At 41.8% G+C, this 13,355-nt stretch overlaps 3 protein-coding genes across 3 annotated transcripts in view; 1 reads left to right on the forward strand and 2 right to left on the reverse strand.

The window, feature by feature from the left end:
- The window catches only part of srp72 (signal recognition particle 72), a 236,942-nt gene that overhangs the window by 141,234 nt on the left and 82,353 nt on the right, over positions 1 to 13,355 (reverse strand). The gene's annotated exons all lie outside the window — the stretch shown is intronic.
- On the reverse strand, positions 1,124 to 9,473 carry ncbp1 (nuclear cap binding protein subunit 1). Its single transcript, XM_084009709.1, has 23 exons — positions 9,310 to 9,473; positions 8,195 to 8,280; positions 7,901 to 8,001; positions 7,651 to 7,807; positions 7,460 to 7,567; positions 6,896 to 7,017; positions 6,720 to 6,789; positions 6,190 to 6,405; positions 5,985 to 6,082; positions 5,830 to 5,893; positions 5,631 to 5,741; positions 5,352 to 5,416; positions 5,176 to 5,238; positions 4,993 to 5,067; positions 4,643 to 4,746; positions 4,334 to 4,456; positions 4,148 to 4,250; positions 3,317 to 3,410; positions 3,041 to 3,144; positions 2,768 to 2,885; positions 2,525 to 2,665; positions 1,869 to 1,982; positions 1,124 to 1,780 (listed from the first exon to the last, which is right to left on the reverse strand). The coding sequence occupies exons 1-23, from the start codon at positions 9,344 to 9,346 to the stop codon at positions 1,667 to 1,669; spliced, it is 2,388 nt and encodes a 795-aa protein (XP_083865835.1). The 5' UTR covers positions 9,347 to 9,473; the 3' UTR covers positions 1,124 to 1,666.
- On the forward strand, positions 9,549 to 13,337 carry tstd2 (thiosulfate sulfurtransferase like domain containing 2). Its single transcript, XM_084009428.1, has 9 exons — positions 9,549 to 9,885; positions 10,273 to 10,562; positions 10,724 to 10,832; positions 10,948 to 11,067; positions 11,415 to 11,520; positions 11,733 to 11,848; positions 12,167 to 12,325; positions 12,594 to 12,732; positions 12,869 to 13,337. Exons 1-9 carry the CDS (start codon positions 9,751 to 9,753, stop codon positions 13,096 to 13,098), a joined length of 1,404 nt encoding a protein of 467 aa, XP_083865554.1. The 5' UTR covers positions 9,549 to 9,750; the 3' UTR covers positions 13,099 to 13,337.

Genomic DNA, 13,355 nt, shown 5'->3' on the forward strand with positions numbered 1-13,355 from the left:
TAATAAGACAGAAGGTGTAACTTATAAGATGAATGATGGCTCTTTTCCAGACTTTTAACCATTATAACCGATGCCAGAATCCCAGCAGTCTGGCACGCTAAATCAATCTGTTAAAGGCTCCGTGGCAGGGAACCTCCGAGGCACGCCTCACTCCTTTAAACAAGTTCACACAGCAACTTTTCTGAGCAATATAAAATACAATTTGTCAAAACAAAATTCCATTTAATGAGCCGTTTGTGTAGCGGATTTCAGGGAGAGCAGTGGGAACCTGCCTGGTTTCAGTTGGATACTCAAAGCAAGCCTGTGTGACTTACTGAGTGTCAGACGGGTGACGGGTCATCCCTTTGTTCCTGATCAGAGAGATCAATAAGTCTATCTGTACACAGTTTAAATCCCGAGTGAATGAAGGAAGATGAACGTTTTCAAATTCAGTTTGAATGGTAAAAATCTGCTCAGCTCAAAAAAATGTTTTGGTCACAACTTTGAGAGCGTAGGTTTGAAGTAGAACATCAGTAGGCTGTTCGTAGGCGGGTGACTTCACCTGTGTGTTTGTGAGAATAAGAAATCCTTTGGAAGGTCTCGTTTATGTGTCAGACCACATGGACACCGAGCCGGGGAACAAATACTGTGAGATAAGAAAACTGCATCTGAATAGCCTTTATAGAAGTTACCATTATTATATATAGAACAAAATAAGTCTCAGACAAAACATTTAAAAAATAATGAGATTATTTGAAATAAATCTATATATAAAAATACCAAAACACCTTCTGTTGCAAGCTTTAAAATGAGGCTGCAAAAAAGAAAAATCTGAAGATAAAAGTTAATGCTGTCAAATGATGAAATGAATGAGATTGTTATTGGCATGTTATATATATGTTAATTAAGGAGAAAGTGAGATTAATTTGCAGCTGCAGTCTAATTTGAATCACTTTCATTTTGACTTGAACTATCTTAATGTGATTTATCAACGAAGCAATTCAACCAGCAACATTTCCTGTGCACCTGATTTTAAAAATGATCACGTTTCTGGAAGTGTCTCCAGATAATCTGCCCCGTGAGAAGAATATAAACCGACGGGTGTAGACGTTTGAGTGGCAGAAAATGACACGGCACAAACAAGTTGGCAGATAAAGACTCTGGAGAGTTTAATTATTTCCCAATTCCACATAAAACAAATATAAAAAAAGTAGAGCGCTCTCTAGATTCAGAATCAATCAGAGCCGACCTGAAACCTCGTCTCCTATGACCATCAGCTCCGTCTGGACTCGGACAGTTTTAAAAAGACCCATTCATAAGAATACGAGCAGGATGAAAAAATGAACACAATCGAAAACCAAGCAAAAAATGAAAACAAAAAAAAGGGGAAAACTACATCAAATTAATGACGGAGGAATTTGTCAAACTATAGTTTGAATTCCTACTCAGAGTCTTCGGTTGAAGTCACACAAAACTAACGAGTAAAATGGCACCGATCACAAAAGGGAGGTAAATGAAAAACGAACAACAAAAAAACCTGTAATGAGGAGATTCTTGATGCAAGAGCTGGTAGTTCCTAATGTGTAGCTTTAGCACAGGTACTGTGTGAACACAAGTACACATTTCATCCAATTACATGTGTCAGTGTGTGTGTGTGTGTGTGTGTGTGTGTGTGTGTGTGTGCGCCTCAGAGCTGGAGGGCACAGAACTGCTGGTACACGGCCAGGATGTGGGGGTCCAGCTCCGCGGTGAACAGCAGGTTCTCCAGGGTTCCCATGTACTGCTGGATGGTCACATGGTGCTGCACAACGAGGAGATGAATCGTGTCAGAGAGAGAATACACGCAGTGTGTTCCAGCAGTGTGTGTGTGTGTGTGTGTGATGCATTACCATGAGAAAGACCTGCTGCAGCCGCTCGATACAGTTCTTGTACCAGGGCGTGCTGATGTCCACGCTGCCCGTCTCACAGCGGACCAGATGCTCCGTCAACAACATGATGAAGCGCTGGAAAAGGGAACATAAATGCCAATCACAGGGGTTGTTTATGTAATCACGTCTCCATCATATCAGTATGAATTATAAAAGGATTTTCCTCCCCTCCATAATCGTGGTTCTGTCACAGATTATTAGGGCCATTGTGTGTACAGTTACACTGAGTGAAGCATTGTTCTGAGACTTACTTTCTTGTAAAATGTAGGACTTTATAATGTCAGAATATTTACATTGTATTTTCGTAAATGTTAGCATTTTTTCCAAGTAGATTGATGACTTAAATCTCCATGGTTTTCTCTGATTATTATTCCCCTCCACCTCTGGCTCCATAATTCATTTTTTAATGAGTTTCTAGAACACATATTCACACGTGGGATCTGCTCAGAACCACAGCAGCGTTTACTGGATGAGTTGCGGTTGCCTTTGCGAGAGTTGACGGACATCCGTTTTCCACATTTATCTGCTGCATTTGCTCGACTGCTCTGAGAAACGGAGCCTAATACGTGTCAAATCCTAGTGTATCGGCTTCAGAAGTCCCCGACGGCCTTCAGTACCTGGAAGATGACGAGGAAGAGGTTCTTCTGTTCGCTCTGAGCCGACTCCACCTTCTCCTGTAGCCTCTCGATCTGCTCCTCCAGCTGACCCTCCTCATCCTCGCTGTTCTTCTCCATGTCCTCTTCGTCCCCGCTGTCCTTCTATTGGTGCACAAAGACATACGCACCCCTGCTTTAACCAGCTCAAATCCTTTCCTGTGCATTTCCTAACATTGATCTCAAAGTGAGGTGACGTGATGTTACCCTCTTATGCTGCTGTTTCTCCAGCTTGTCCTTAGCCTCCTCGAGCTCCTGCTGGATCTTCTGGACGTGTTTGTTCATCTTTCGGATGGTCGAGTGCAGAATCTCCCAAGTGAAAAGTCTAGATAACAGTTTGTATTTTACAGAGGCAGGCAGAGAGAAAACATTGCATTTAAAAAAATATGCAGAAAACAGAGCTTCAGTTTTAAATGTAGATGACCAAATGGCAAAAACGTCATATTCTTAACGTGGAGTGCTATTCAACACAAACCCCACCTGGTGAACTCATGAGCCATGTCCTGAGAGAACAGCCAGTTGGCCACAGCGGCACAGTCAACGATCTGCGTCCGGATCATTTTGTCCACCAACACTGCGACCATCTATAATGCAGCACAGACACACACCATCTTCACCAAAACGCCACACAAACCATTTCTATGAACAAACATCCACGCTGTAACTCCCCATCACTGAACGACATGTGTTTTCACCACTTTTGAGCCATTTCTCATCCACATTAAAGGTTTGTTGTTAGTTTTGTGTCGTTTGTACCTGCGGGTGTTTCTTCCATGCGTCATAAACCACCTTGAGGATGTGCAGCTTCCCCTCATCGCTCTCCGTCAGGACCTTCAGGATTTCATGGAACCTGGAGGGATTTCATGGAACCGGATTCATACAATACAAAACCTGATTGTGATGATACTCATGGTTAGTGTACAACTGCTGAATCCTGAACTTACGACTTTTAAAAGGACATCAGAGTTTATTTAGATATTTAAGTAGTGTTTTAATTTTAGCACTAAATAGTGTACCATTTATTCAGGGTTGCCAACTCTCACGCTCCTGGCGTGACACCCACGCTTTCACCATCAATCTCACGCTGTCACGGCAAGCGTGAGTGTCACGCCGGGAGCGTGAGAGTTGGCAACCCTGATTTATTTATGGTACAGCAGGAAGGATTTGGCTCCTCCTCCCCAGCTCAGCGAGGGCCGGGGTGATCGCCAGCAGGTGAAAACCCCAGATTTACTTACATTTTGGTGAAAATGTGGGGTTTATTTTCGGGGCTGTGTCCCCCATTTTTGTAGCTTGTCAATGCATGCTAATGATCTGGCACCTGCTTGCTACATGGGGGAGTGTGTCCATAATACACTTCTCATGTATGGTGTCTTATTATTGAGAGGGATTCTTTTTGTATCAGTCGATACTTTTTTAAGGAAAGTCCTACTCATTGTGCCTGTAATTTAACAAATGAGTTGCTCCAAAATACAAGACCAAAAAAGACTGACGGCTTTATTATAATGGTAAATTTGCAAACTGGTGAAACAACAAAAAGCTATCAGGACAAAAGAGAATGGGGTTTGTTTTCATGGCAGGTAAACTTACTTGCCAAGGGCACTGAAGGAGTGGCTGAAGGATTTGGCTGCCAGGTGGAGCAGAGTCTGCAGGAAGACGTCGATCTTCAGAGGGTTGAAGCTCTCCCCCTCATCTGGAAGGAGACACATGAACACAAAATTATGAAATAAAAATGAAGCAAAATAATGATTATAAATAATTTAAAAAGAAACGGACCATCGTCATCTTCTTGGTTGGGGTTGGGCACTTCTTTGAGGATGGCCAGGATCTCTTCGTTGGACGCTCGGTTCTTAATGGCGTTTCCGACCGTGATGGATGCTGGGTAACCTGGTAACGATGCTGGGAGAGAGAGCTTTTATCAGGCATTTATATCTAAACCTACAGTGTATGCTAGTTACAGGGAGCTCTGTGGAACCATCGAGGATGACAGAAGATGTAAATAAATAAAATTAAAATAGTTTGTGACATGAAAACTCTCCTGTCTCCTGTTGTGTAACGTAAATCTAAAGATCATAATGTTCTTACAAGCGTTCTCATCGTCGTATTTGTAAACAAAGTTGGGTTCACTTGGGATGAGTGCTGAGAAGGTTGGAGGGACGATGTCCACTATCCGCTGGTGGTATGAAAGTCTGCAGGCACACGGAGCAAAAAGACGACTTTAGTGTAAGGAGATGGTTTCAGCATCAAAGGGTCGAAGATTAAACAATCATGGAAAAATGACTCAAATTCAACTTCTCTGAGGGAAAATACATTCAGGCTCTAAATAACAACAAACAATACCACTTCTATATGATTATCAACATAATAAGAAGGAAGGAAAGATTTATATTTAAAAGGTATAGATGTGGAGGAAACATGTGAAAATGCTTTAATACCTCATAGACTTCTCCAGAACTTCTTTGACAAACTTGGGCTTGGGCTTCTCTAGATCCACGGTCAAGCAGTCAGACCTTTATAGACGACATGTGATCACACGGTCAGCTGTGCAGTTTTTGGTCGATTAAAACCTAGAATTAGCTGCTATGAAAGCTGTCTCTGTCCATCACAGGATCACTCACCAGTCATCCCAACTCCATCGAAACTGGAAGTTGCTCAAATGGTGAGAAAACCAGTTGATTAGTCTGGAAATGAAAAAGGAAATGGAGAGAGACGGGATGACATTGTTAAACCAAAGTCAGGAACTACTTCTTGTTTTTCCAATCATCCAGTAAAAGTAAACGTGCAGTTTAATTACCGATCTATGCAGCTGGTGTTCATGGTGTCCAGTCTCATGTAGAGCATCTCTGTGGCTTGGGCCAACTAACAGACGTGTGTTCAGGAAGAGTCTCTTTGAAAGTGTTTCTGCTTTAAACCGCCCCCCTAACTAGAACTGGTTTAACAGTGTGCTTTAAAAGATTATCCTGTGATAAATACAGCAATATACATTTTATCACCTGTTTAAAGCTTGAGACATTTCACTCACACCATGAATTCTCTTAGTGGGGTAGTTGGGACACAAAACAATCAAGGATACAACTTGTGGCAATGATCCCGGCTGCAGTTTGCACAGCTCAATGAGCAGTGTGGTGTACATGACGTCGATGTGAGGCGGAGTTGGCAGCTGGAAAAGTTCTCCAAAGATCACCTGGAAAAAAAAAACACAGATACAACTTGTATAACTTGATTTTGGAACTTATTTCTCAGGATGTAGCCTGGTGAAAATGTCAGTGTACCTCCACGATGTGATAGTTGAGTGGGATCTTATTTTTCCCTGGATAGCTCAGCAACTGGGCAGCACTAAAAAAAGAAAAGACGGAAGCATTAAAACATTTGAGTGTGTTCAAAGTGCACCTTCAGACAGGCAGAAACACAATCAAGTGTTACCAACCAGGTTTTCCTCTCCTTCCAGTGAGTGTTGATGATACAGTGCAGGTTTTCCTCAATGACATATCTCTCCACAGAATGGCTGCCGGGCATAACGGGACCCTGAGGATAAAGAGGACAGGTTTTTAGTACATTAGACTAAACATTACACCTAAATCAATTGATGTTTACAGCAACAGAGAGTCAGTGACATTACAGCTACAATGTACCTCTGGGGCATCGGTGTAGTCGAACATGCGGAAGACGACCCGGGGCATGGGGTACTGGGCGTCGGGCATGTGGCCCGGTGGAGTGAAGGGGGGCAGGTTGTGCTGCAGGGCCTCACACAGCACGCTGTCAAAGGCGATGTATGGACGAAGGATGTGACGCTCTTGCCAGCGGTCTTTTTTAAGCTTCTGAATCTGGGCCCAGAGGCAGTCCAGGTACTGAGTGAAGGACAGGGAGACTCACTTTAACTTGCTGTTTTAAAAGACTGTCACTCTGGAAGCTTCTGGAAAAGCCAGCCTTTTTTTTAACTGCAGTAAGAAAAATACCAGCCGCCAATGACCACGGCTGTTAATTCGTCAGCATTCAATTACATGGAAAAACAGACAACTGTGTTTTTCAGCAATTACTATAAAACTCTTGAAGTGACATCTCCATTCAGCTTTGTTTCCACAATATATAGGAATGTGATTCACAGTGTTTACTTTCTAAACAACAAAAGGGGAGAAATGCAGCTCTTCAATCCGTCTCTCACCTCCTCTTGTGGGTGGGGCTTCTCTGCTGTCCACACCTGCAGCATGGGGACGTGCGTCTTGACTCTCCCCCTGGAAATGACACAACAAATAACGTGAAAATAAAACAAGAAGAAATAAAAATATATTGGCTAAGCAGGAGAGAGACAAAGGTGAGAAAGCAAGGCAGTCATCTTACTTGAGGTAGCCTTCGATCTGGCTGAGGAGTCGGTCCATCTCAACATCCTTCTTCTCGTAAAGCTCCTTCCCGACCCACGGCAGACAGCACAGCACCACATACACGAACCAGTCCGACCGGACCTGAGGACAACAACAAGACTGCTTACAAAGTCGTGCACGTCTCATTTCAACCTCAACATTAACCAGGATTGCAGCCAAAACTTAGTGAGAATCAAGATGCTTCCCATAATAACATTTTGAGCACCCACATTAAAAGTTAGCAGTTGTTCGAGTCAGGGATTGTCTCGACACTAAACTCTAAATTTATAAGTATAAAGGTGTAACTCTGTAATGCTAATTTAGGAGGAAGAAACATATCTGTATGGAAAATATAGCGTCAAAACATTTTAATATGATTGTAGATGCCCTTTGTTCACTTTTATTTCTAATTCTCTTCTCTTCAACCTAGTTATCCACCATCCCCAGAGCCATGACTGGATTAACAATTCATTTCACATTTCCTTTATTGCTTAAGTGTTGGGGGGGAAATGGCATAATCCCCCCCCCCCCCACTCCTACATACCTGTGGTACATCTTCCTCTTGAGTAACACTGACAAAGTTTTCGAACATGGCCACCATTGAAGGAGCAGCAATCACATGGCAGTTGACCAAGTCAGACAGAAAACGCACCTACAACAAAAAAGACACAATGTTAAAAAAGAAAAGATGAAGATGCATACATCATCTTAGGTGCATCTAAAATGCCAGCTTACCAAGTGAACAGCTTCATTGTACAAGTTGTTTTTCAACGTCTCCTTGAGTTGTCTGATCATGGCCTCCACAAACTCGCCCCCAAAGTTGTAGTTCCTGGCATTCAAGAGGCCAACTAACGTTGTATACACGGTCAGCTTCTCAGGCAGGATGCGGGCGCTGCCAATAAAAAGAGATAATTCAGTGAAAAACTACCACGAAGAGCACTGATTATTTCAAAATAAAAGAATGAGAACTGAACTATGAACTTACACAGAACATAAGATGCGCAGGATTTTATTTTTGTAGTTGGGAAGGTCAGCCTCCAACACACCTGCCAGGCCCTCCAAGTTGCTCTCCAGGGACGATGTACTCTGTCAAGAAAAATGAAGCAGTTACATCTGTTTTTGTTGAAACACAGTGTATCGACTTGAAGTCAACACCATTGAAATGTTTGCCTTCAGAGGTTACGTCCTGTGTTGTTTGGGTCAGAGTGAGACAGAGCAGAACACAAGTTGATGTGAGGCTCAATCGACTGTGCAAGAACTATATCGGCAGATGCTTTACCTTCTCCCCCACACGACATATCAGTGACTCCAGGCGGTCTTCAATTTCAATGGGCTCCGACGTTCTCCTCCTTTTATGTGCCTGGCCTGGACGGGTAAAAGATCAGCAAAATAACCACAGAGTGAGTGGAAGAGAAACATCAGCGAAGAGAATAACTTAAGGGCGTCTTGATGGGGAAATCCACCTTAAAAACATTAATTAACACATGAAAAAATCTCCAGAAGAACAATACTAAATCGCTGGAGTACTTATTAAATCACAGAGAAAGTCACTATGGTGATGATGCCAGCAGATAGATATACTGATATTAGTCTGATACATTTATTTTATTAAATAACAATTCAGTACTTTTGGGTATCATCCAATACCGAAAGCTCAGGTATTGCTATTGCTAGTGAAACAAGTCGGATCCATCCTTGATAAATACAACGTAAGATGACACTATGGTAGCAGTCAGATTTCACTGGGACATGTACACCTTTTCTGATTCACAGTTTATATGTAATGTATGAATGCATCCAATATATGTCATAATGTAAGGGTCTTTGGACTGTAAATGTCCCTGAACGTATTTAGGTAACATGAACGTTGTTGATGCTGCTTAATAAAAGTAGCACAATGTAAATGTCTGTTTAAGGGTGATTTTCCCTTTAACTGCTCATCAATGAGTACACGTTTAATCAACCCCGTGTCACTGCGCCATGGACCTTATGGAGGATTAAAAAATAGCATCAGTAGATGTTTATATGAATAGCTCTCACTGGTTTATTTGTATAAATTACATCACCTGGTAGCCGCCCACATTATAACTATACTGGTTAACAGTATCTAGCTCAGCGGCTAACGGTAAACGTATATACCGGTCAACGTTACAATTTGCGCAATCTTCTCGCTTTAAAGCGGCGATTGCGAAAGCAAATATCACTTTTGCGTGTTTTGCAGTTTTGGGTAAAAACAACAAAACTGAAACCTCGGAGAATAACTCATCAATCAGCATTAGCGTGAATGCACCAAACCAAAAGATTAACGTTATCAAAAACACGCTAACATTAGCTAGCCCCCGCTCGTTAGCCTAACGTCGGAATTGGCGTTGTACACATGTAGCGTTCACTAACCCTCATTCTCGCTGTCGCTGTGTCGTCGCCTGGACATGTTTTCACTCCGCTTCGCTATGAACGCAAGGTAATTCGACGAGGAAATGTATATGAAACGAAATAATAAGTAGGCTGAACAAGCTTCTAGATCATTCAGCCTGGCCGCTGCTAGTAGTGCAGAAAAATAATAGCGGTCAGATTCAAGTGATGCACATCCGGGGCAAAAGGAAGTGCATCGCTCTTTTCCGTCCGATGTTCACTGCCTGTTATTCTGCAGCATGTTTGCTGACATCTGCATAGAATGTAGTTATATTTTTAAAACTTTGTATTTAATGTTTGCTTATATTGGGTCAACATTGAATGTCTTTGCGATGTACACGTTCAGACGACACGGCGGAAGTAGCTTCTTATAACCTAGCTAAAGAATGTTAGCTAACTAAGTTGATAGTATTTTTAAAAACCATGGCAGCGGATGATATATCTGTTCACCACCAGTTCATGGATTTGGATCTTCACACTTCGACATGTAACGGACTTAAACAGGAGAAACAGCTTTCTGCCTCACAAAGAAGGAGTTACAGCTTATGCAGGAGGAAGGTGAGTGACAACACAAACACTGAACATGTGACTCAAGTTTTATGGTCTTATTTGTATTGGATTTAATTTTTTATCGCGTGTAACGTTTCCACATAAGTGAACACAGCACATGATTGTGTTTCACTGTGCAATAGTTTAGCTATAATCTAGAAATGCACGGTGTCATTTTGCTTATATTACTTATATAATATATATACCGGCAAAGGAGTCACCATATGAATCTAAGGGGTTGTAAGGTAATAACTGGAGTAATTATCAAGAAAAATTTATTCTGCTGCTCAAAAAAAATAATATTGCAGTATATAATCTTATGTCCATAGTTCTAATAAAATTATTCAAAATGAACATTCTGAGATGTTAAGTCACAGTTTTTCTTGTTCTCCACAGTCATTTGCTGGCTTCGTGGCATCCAAGAGGGACGTCAGTGAGGAGGAAGGAAGCACATGTTGGCGCTGCTGTGGCCAAACCTTTACGGAACACTCTGCCATTCACAAACACGTGGCCAGGACTCATGATACTGAGATACAGCAGGTCACACAGGCCGCGTATGAGCATTTGTTAAGCCAGCTGGAAGAAGATCCTGAATCACATCAGCCTAAAGAGAGTGAGGCCGAGCCGGTGGACATTTCTGCTTGGATACCTGAAACTAGTCACATCTCTGAGGAGCAACTTCAGAAGTACTGCTCAAACTTTGATTCTGCCGTCTGGGTTCAGTTGTCATGCTATCCGTGTCTTTATAATACTTTAAAGTGAAAATACACCTTAAAATTGCATACATGTACAGTATGTAATTTATATAATGTTGATGATCATTTCTAAATGATGTTCTTCTTTTCAGGGGTCCAGGCAAAGTTCTCCTCTATTACCGCTACTGTCAGCTGGACCATCCACACGTCATCTGTGCTTGGCAGAAAGCTTTGTGTGAGAAGTTGCATTTAACAGGCAAGGTAAATACATTCTCTTATCCTGCAGAATGTTTACTTTGGGAACAAGATGAAGACTTTAAAATGTATTTAATTGAAGTAAATTTATCTTAAAATATATCACAATCATCTTCTTCAGGTGAGGGTGGCGACTGAAGGCATCAATGGAACAGTCGGTGGTACCAACATGGCTGCTGACATATACATTGACGCGATGCGTTCACACCCTCTCTTCAGGATGGATAAGGAGGATTTTAAGGTCAGACGCTGATTTAAAAAGAGAAAAACCCCTGTTTGGTGATGGAATATACAGATATGCTTTTTGTTTATCATATATCATTTATTTAAAGTTGATACAGGGCACCCTGCGTGAATATGAAATGTTTCGTTTCCACTGGCTGGACACAGCTTGAGTTTTAAGCCTAGATTTTTGGAGAAATAATTACCATAATATCAAATAATCAGTTATTGTTACTAGTGCAGTCTCTCCATTGTATGTATATTAAGTGTGTGTGTGTGTGTGTGTGTGTGTGTGTGTGTGTGTGTGTGTGTGTGTGTGTGTGTGTGTGTGTGTGTGTGTGTGTGTGTGTGTGTGTGTGTGTTCAGACAAGTGATGGTGGCACAGCGTGTTTTAAAGACCTGAGGGTCGGGGTCTATAAGGAAATCGTCCCAATGGGAATGGATCCTGATGTGATTTCCCACGAGCTGGCAGGTATAGTTTGTCAAAACAACAACAACATCAGTACTATAGTACTGATACGAATGACTAAAACATATTTTCAGTTTGTTGTGTATTTTTCATATACGTACATTAGTAGAATTGTACAAGTGTTTTTATGTTGCTACTTTCTATAAGAAGTAATTTTTTCTAACAGCTGTTTTTTGTGTTTATCATTTGAGTTACAAATCTGTCTCCACTCTCAGGAGTTCATTTGGAGCCAGAGGAGTTTCATAAAGAAGTGCAGACTCTGTTAGCTGAAGGGAATTCATGCAAGGACACCATCCTCCTGGACTGCCGCAATTTTTATGAGAGTAAAATTGTAAGTAATTTATCGTTTTTCCTCCAAAAACACTGAGTTGCAAAAGTTCTATGGGTTACGTTGGTGATCAAAATGTGATTATTTGTTTAATTGACACCATTTGTGCTACACCAGCTGCATTAAAATCCATCAATCAAACATTTAGCAACAAAGGAGTATGGAGCCACAGCCTTCTGTACTCCGTATCCGCCTACATCTAAGTCCATCCACTTTTAGCAGCTGTAAACCCCAACTTCCACACATTTATCATAATAAAACAGGACAAAAGCCAGGTTGTTATTACTTTAACTCTGAACCGTGATTATTTTATGACTCCAGGGGCAGTTTACTCAGTGTCTGGCCCCGAGCATCCGCAAGTTCAGCTACTTCCCGGACTACGTTGACCAGAACCTGGAGCTGTTCAGAGACAAGAAGGTCTTGATGTACTGCACCGGAGGGATCCGCTGTGAGCGCGGCTCTGCATACCTCCGCTCCAAGGTGAGAGGACTGGTCTTGGATGGGAGCTAGGGACTGCCATGTGGACTCTTTACATGTGAAGCAGTTTATGGGATTGGTTTGCATGCAGTAATCTTGCAGGCTGCTGATTCTCCACAAGGGTGAGTTGAGTGGTTGTCTGCTTGCGTCCTTGGACAAAACATTCAGTTAATGCGAATAATTCATTTTTAATTGTACTTCAAATATTCAGCACATAACAGATTATTTATAATCTCTGTATAATTGTTTTTGTTGACCTGTTTACATGTAGGATGTGTGTAAAGAGGTTTACCAGCTGAAAGGTGGAATCCACAAGTATCTGGAGCGATTTCCAGAGGGTTTCTATCGGGGGAAACTTTTTGTGTTTGATGAACGCTACGCTATTTCCTCCAACAATGACATCATTTCGGGTAAGTTTATTTATAAAGAGCATATTAGCACGTTGAATAATATAAATAAATTATAAGAAAAACATCAATAAACACTAACATTTAGTTGTGCTCTATTGTTAGTCTTTGTGTAAAACTTCCATCGTTCTGTGTTCAGACTGTAGGTACTGCGGCTGTCCCTGGGACCAGTACAAACTCTGCTCCACCCAGTTCTGCTGTCAGCTGGTTCTGTCCTGTCCCGGCTGCAGACAGGACGGGCACACCGCCTGCTGCCCCACATGCCAAACCAAAGGACAGGCCCAGAGCGAGGCATCCCGCGCCGTTCCGCATCACAAAGAAGAGTGCGAGTGCACCGATGGACGTCCCAGGATCCCTCAGGATGTGTAGGGATGGAGACGTTACAAATGTAACCCTGTATATTTTTAAAGTCATGATTTTTTTATATGAATGTGAGGAAGTTTTAATATGAACAGACATCCATGAACCCCATTAGATAATAAAACCATGTAATTGTCTTTTATTAAGAAAATGTAATACATCTGCAGATTCCATGAGTTTTAATACATGAATTTTGTGAAACTGGAATGCCTTGTCAATAATGAAAGCTCAGCTCCTAGAAACATGAACTTGTTGTTGTGTTGTCT

This window comes from Eutrigla gurnardus (assembly GCF_963514095.1).
Source record: "Eutrigla gurnardus genome assembly, chromosome: 5".
Taxonomy (NCBI): Eukaryota; Metazoa; Chordata; class Actinopteri; order Perciformes; family Triglidae; genus Eutrigla; species Eutrigla gurnardus.